Source organism: Physeter macrocephalus, unplaced genomic scaffold, assembly GCF_002837175.3.
Source record: "Physeter macrocephalus isolate SW-GA unplaced genomic scaffold, ASM283717v5 random_207, whole genome shotgun sequence".
NCBI classification, from domain to species: domain Eukaryota; kingdom Metazoa; phylum Chordata; class Mammalia; order Artiodactyla; family Physeteridae; genus Physeter; species Physeter macrocephalus.
In genome coordinates, this window is record NW_021145493.1 from 52,732 (window position 1) to 59,001 (window position 6,270).

A 6,270-nucleotide genomic window follows, 5' to 3' on the forward strand; every position below is an offset into this window, starting at 1 on the left:
GTATAATTATCTCAATTGTGTAAAAACTACAGTTTTATATCAGAAAAATTCTGGACTTATTCAAATATGTTAATGACTAACACTGGTGATTCAGGTGAAGGAAGAAATGGGAACTTAAGTTCTAATATAACATTTTGATTCTTTTTTACAAGCATATATGAGCACAGTAGTAATAATACTTTTTAAAAGATAATTTTAGACTTAGGGCAGAGCTGCAAAAATAGTATCGTTTTCAATGTCCTTCACCCAGCCTTCCCTTATATTAGCATCTTACATAATAGAACAGAGGCTCTCAACTGGGGGTGATTTTGTTCCCCAAGGGACATTTGGCAATGTTTTAAGACAGTTTTGATTGTCACAAATGGAGGAAAGGAGATGCTACTCGCATTTAGTGGGTAGAGGCTGAGTATGTTACTGAACATCGTACAGTGCACAAAGAATTATCCACCCAAAATGTCAACAGTGCCAAAACTGAGAAATTCTGCCACAGAATAATGATCAAAACTAAGAAATCAACATTGGTACAATACTATTAACTAAACTAGACTTTAATAGAATTTCCCCAGTTTTCCCACTAATATCCTTTCTATGTTCCAGGATCTACATTGTCATGTCTCCTTAGTCTCCTCCAATATATGTCAATTTCTAGGTCTTTCCTTGTCTTTCATGCTCTTGATACTTTTGTAGAGTAGAATGTCTCTCATTCTGATGTTTGGTCATGATGGGGTTTGTCTGGTATTTTCTCATGATTAGATTGAGCTTATGCATTATTGGGAGGGATACCACAGAGATATGCCCTTCTCAGTGCATCATACTGGGTGATCAATCATGTTGCAATGTATTACTGGTAGTATTAGGGTTTCAACTGCTGCATAACAAATACCCCGCAATTCAGTGGATTAACATTTGCCATCTCAGTTTCCAGTACAGTTTAGCTGGTGTCAGCAAGGGTGTCTGTGGTCTTATTTGAAGGCTTAACTGGATAGGATCTGCTTCCAAGCTCCCTCATATGGTTGCTAGCACGATTCAGTTGCTAACAGGATACTGGACTGAGGACCACAAGTTCTTCACTGGCTATTGGCTGGGGGCCAGTAAGGCAGCTCATAACCTGGCATCTGGCTTTCACCAATGAGCAAGAGAGCAAGGTAGAAACCAGTCTCTTCACAACCCAATCTCAGAAGTGATATACCATCACTTATGCCATATTCTGTTTGTCAGAAGTTAGATCTACCCTATACTCAAGAGGAGGCGATCACACAAGGGCATGAATACCTGAGATCATTAGGGGCCATCTTAGAAGCTGCCTCTCAGTTGTGATGGGTTTTTTTTGGTTTTTTTTTTTTGTGGTACGCAGGCCTCTCACTGTTGTGGCCTCTCCCGTTGCAGAGCACAGGCTCCGGACGCACAGGCTCAGCGGCCATGGCTCACTGGCCCAGCCGCTCCGCGGCATGTGCGATCTTCCCGGACCGGGGGAAGAACCCGTGTCCCCTGCATCGGCAGGTGGACTCTCAACCACTGCGCCACCAGGGAAGCCCAGTTGTGATGTTTTTGATCACTTGGTTAGGGCAGTACCTTAACTATTTTCCCCTTTGTAATGAATAACTACTTTTGGGAGAGATAATGTTGCGACTGTGCAAATATCCTACTTCTGCTTAAACTTTTGCCCACCAATTTTAGCATCTATTAGTGCATCTTGCCTACAGCAATTATTACTATGGTGATGTAAGGGTGGGTGATTTCTTATTTCTCTATTTCCTTCTACAACTAACTGAAATCCTTTTGTAATGAAGAGTTGTCCCTTCTCCCCCACTCATTTACATAATCAGTTATTTATTTATATGAGCATGGGCTCAAGGATATTTAATTCTTTGGGTTATAATCCAATACTATCATTATTTTGTTGCTCAAGTTGTTCCAAATTTGGCCACTGAGAGCTTTTTCACAGGTTGGCCTCTGTGCCCTTTCAACATGCTTCCATCCTTTTTATTTGAGTACTTCTTACCTTCTGGTACACAAATTTGGGGGGTTTGTTTTTTAAGCAGACAGGTAAGGAGGATACTGACCTATAAGAGCAGGAAAATACAGGCTCAGCTTGTATTTTCCCTGCCCTGGCTCTGGAATCAATTACTTCTCCTCCCCCCCACCTCCACCCCCACCCCAAATTACTTCTCCCAGAAGCCCTGGTTCCTTTTATTGGAGAATATTATTTAGAAGCCAAGATCTGGCTGCTGGGTGTGCTCACTGATACTGGGGTGTCACGGCTTCTGGTCCCTCTAAGTGGGTAAAGGAAATATATGTATATATGCACATGTCTGTATTTCTACATGTGTCTGTAAACATATTAAACAAAAACCATGAGTCCACACTGATAACTCCCAACTCTAATCCAGCCCCACAGGGTTCATTCACCCCCTTCCACTGTACCCTCTCCTAGTTTTATTTGTAACTTCTTTCTCCAGCAGCAAGAAACCTGGCTCTAATTATATACAATATATTATCCAACCCTGTGTGTGTATACATGTACAAAACTAGTTTCAGATTTGCTAAATCATACCACTGTGAGGAACATAGTTACCAACTAAAGTACAGTGTTTGTGTATAATTCTTTTTTCTTTATCCTTACAGTATTAAATCAAATTACTTTTTCAAGGTTATTTAGGTCAGCTCCTTTCTCCCCTAACCCCTTTGGTGGGGTCATGTGATTCATTTGTAATACAGGCAGATTTATTTGACAGCCTGCATTCCATGTTTCTCCCTATGTCCTGGTTGGCAAATGCTGAGTCCTGCATCAACCACTACAGTTCCAGACATAGCAGTTTCATCACCACAAAAATCCCTGCATACTGCCCTTTTATGTAAAAAAAAAAAAAAGCAAACAAAAATCAATAAAAATACTAATTAAAAAGAATGAAACATAATTTATATAGAAAGAAGAAAAGTAAAGCATAAAAAAGCAAACCGCTGAATGGTATGCAAATATTACAGAATATATCATTATTCCAATTGTATAAAAACCAGAGGTTGTATTTCAGAAAATTTCTGTATTCACTCAAATGTTAATTATTGCCACTGTCGGTGGGGATATTATAAAAATAAGAAACGATTTTTAACAAAACATTTGGATTTTCTTTACAAGCAGTTATTGGCACAGCCTTTTTAAAAATAAAAGTGAAGTTTATATAAATGCATTGAAAAAGGCCTGACCTCAGGAGAGAGAATGGGGCCGGGAGTGGGGTCTTACTTTTAGCCTGTACTTTTCTATGCTGATTTAAAAACAAGGACTCACCTTGTCAAGGCTGTCATGAAATTAAAAAAAAAATTGGGGGAGTTTGTTTTTTAAGCAGACAGGTAAGGAGGATACTGACCTATAAGAGCAGGAAGAGCAGGGGTACCAGAAAACAGAGATTTCTAACTTGTCAGGAGGAAGTGGAGTCCTAGGGACAGGAGGGAAGCCAAGGGAGCCGGTAGGGAGGTGGCCAATGGAGACCAAGGTGAGACCATCACCCCAGGCAGCCGGCAGGTCTGCATCCCAAGAAGCTTGGTGGCAAAAGGCAGGCAGAAGCCTGGGTGGAGCAGTGGGCTAGACTTGAACATGGTTATGTCCTGAGGAGGATCAGCCAAGTCAATACACAGGGGAGAAGGGATGGAGCAAGGTTCTAGGTGAAACTCTCAAAGCAGCTCCAAAATGTGGCTCTGGGAAAGGACAGGGCCAAGGTTGACCCCAGTATCTGTGGCCAGGGGAACAGAAATGGAGCAGTTTGGGGTCCTGTCTACTCCAACCTGAGGGAAGAAGGCAGGAGACAGCTGATAACGCCAGGCACCCTGCTGTTTTAACTCCATTATCTCATCATTATCTCATGGAAATGTGATTGTCGTCACGGTGCCCCTTTTTAGAGGAAGAAACTGAGAATCAGAGAGGCTGACTCCTCCAGATGCCGCTGCTAACGATCAAAATTCAAACCCAGCTGGTCTGACTGTGGAGGCTGGGTTCTTCTTATAGCCTTTGCCACACTGTCTCACTCTGTCCACCAGGATTTCATAAGTGTTAAGAACTGTGGCTGCTTAATCATGCTTTATCTCATCTCCACTTCACAACACGCCACTGAAGTTCCAGTTTGGATACGGAAATGAAGGTTAAGGGAGATGAAGTAACTTGCCCAGGGTCACAGCTGGTGGCAGAGCTGGTATTCCACCCATAGTCTCTCTGAATCTAAACCTGTATTCCTAACTACTACATCTACTGTCCTTACCCAGAGGCTCCTTGGTCTATTAGGATGACAATAATCCCAGGATCTCTTGACCTTCAGAGACACATGGCTAGCCCCAGAGCTCTGGTCTTCCATTCAGGCTCCCAGTCTACTGGCTCCCTCATTGATCCAATCTTGAACTCTTATGGAGCAGCTGGGTACTGAGAATATAGTGACGACCAGATGCCAACCCTCCCCTCAAGAGATAGCCCTCACTCAAAGATGACAACAGTGAAGCAGCCTCTAAGTTTTTATTAACTTGAGTTTTCAAAAACAAGCATCCATATTAGTGTGGGGGGTGAGGGCGGGGGAAGAGGGAAGGACAGGGAGAAGGAATTCTCCTCTATTGGTAATAAAGCTCCAGGTTCATCCCATCGTGGATTTCATCTGAAGTACAGGTGTTAAGGAATCCTCACTGTGGGCTCCATCCCCACCCCTCCCATCTGTCACAGCTGGGTCAGGGTGGCCACATTTTAATTTGGATCATTTTAATTTGAAGAGAATCCAAACTTTTTAAAAAGTTCATGTTCCTTTTGCACAACAAACATGCCCGAGTCTCCCTCCACTCTGACCTCCCGTACCCAACTCAAGTGGAGCTCAGTAATAAATACTTTGACTGAAAAGTGTCAAAGTCTCACAAGCCGAGTCAACTAAAAATATTTCACCAACCACCCTCCTCCCCCAAGAAAATAACTACATGGCTCCCATTTTCTAAATACTTAGCATGTGCCACATATTAAGTTAAACACATTATGTGCATAATCTCATACAGACTCCAGTATTGAACAAAGAGAACCAAGTCTGGGTATGTAGACCCTTCCTCAAGAAGTCAAAGGATACAGTCCCCCAGAGATACGTGGTCCTTAAAAATCGTGTACCTGCGGGATAAAAACTTTTCAGGAAAAAGCCTAAGGAGGCTCTTCAGCCTGGAGGCAAGCTGAGGAAGTTCTGCCTAAGCAAAGGGCTGGCTGCAGCCCTCCCCCAACCAAAAACTTCTGGCCTGCTCCTGTCCAGCCCCCAGCTCTACCCCTGTACTCACCACTTCTTCAATACGATCTTGTTCCAACGGGTGCCAGTTTGGGCTGCAATCAGCTTCTTAAGGTCCCCGATGGTGTCATCAGTACTGGGCGCAGAGGAATTAAGGAAAATGGAAGGGGGAGATAGAACGCGACGAGGACATTTCCAGGAGTGAATGCACTCTGCCAGGACCCCATTCCCGCCCCCACCCCTGCCCCCGGGTTTAACTAAAATCACCCTACAACACAGACTGAGTTGCCTGCCTCATTCATGTCAAGCACCCTCCGGAAGCCACCGCCTCTCGGCCGCCAGTGGATACTTGCATTTAACGCGGACCTTCTTCCCCAGACGGTCGTTGCAAACAACCTCGATCATCCTGGCTGGAGCTACACAGGGCGGGGATAGAGGCAAAAGAATCAGGACTTCAGGCAGGAGCTACACAGAGCGGGGACAGAAGCAAATGAATCAGGACTTCAGGGGTCCCTCAGGCCCCAAGGCACCCGGTTATTGAGACTTAATGTTCACGCCCCCCTCAATCCCCCAGATCGGAGTCTTCCTGGGCCCCAAGTCCCGTGTCCCAGGACCTCGGACCCCACGGCGACCGCGGACCCCAGGCAGCCGCGCGCCCCACCCCCCGTCCCGGCCCAGTCCCACTTCAGGTAGCCTGAAGGCCGAGCCTCGCCTCTCGCAGGCGGATCCTGCGGATCCTCGATGGCCGGGTCCCATCAACTTTCCCCTACTCCGGACCTCTCCACCTGGCTCCCTCACCTCGAATCTCCTGGAACCAGCAGACGCCACACCAAGCTCCCTCGAATGCAGAGCCCCGCCCAGCGCTGACGCTAAGAACCGGAAGCGGAAGTGCGCAGCCGAAAGCTCCTCCTTCCGCTCCTCCCAGTGCCTGTCAACGCCACGCGGAGTTCGCAGACCCGGGCCGGGTGTGGGTTTGCGGTTCCCAGGATCAGCTTTGGGGTCCCGAGCCTGAGTAGAGGGACACATGTGGACGGAG

The 6,270-nt window shown here is 45.6% G+C and overlaps 1 protein-coding gene across 2 annotated transcripts; it reads right to left on the minus strand.

Moving 5' to 3' along the window:
- Window positions 1-4,484: 4,484 nt before the first annotated feature.
- Window positions 4,485-6,137, minus strand: UBL5 (ubiquitin like 5). Of its 2 annotated transcripts, none has more exons than XM_007104321.4 (5): window positions 6,033-6,137; window positions 5,584-5,650; window positions 5,287-5,370; window positions 5,088-5,125; window positions 4,485-4,634 (listed from the first exon to the last, which is right to left on the minus strand). In XM_007104321.4, the coding sequence occupies exons 2-5, from the start codon at window positions 5,637-5,639 to the stop codon at window positions 4,591-4,593; spliced, it is 222 nt and encodes a 73-aa protein (XP_007104383.1). In that variant the 5' UTR covers window positions 5,640-5,650; window positions 6,033-6,137; the 3' UTR covers window positions 4,485-4,590. The 2 variants fall into 2 exon arrangements, with proteins under 2 accessions (XP_007104383.1, XP_007104382.2); XM_007104320.4 differs by having other exon boundaries at window positions 5,584-5,699; window positions 6,033-6,121.
- Between the last annotated feature and the right edge of the window lie 133 nt (window positions 6,138-6,270).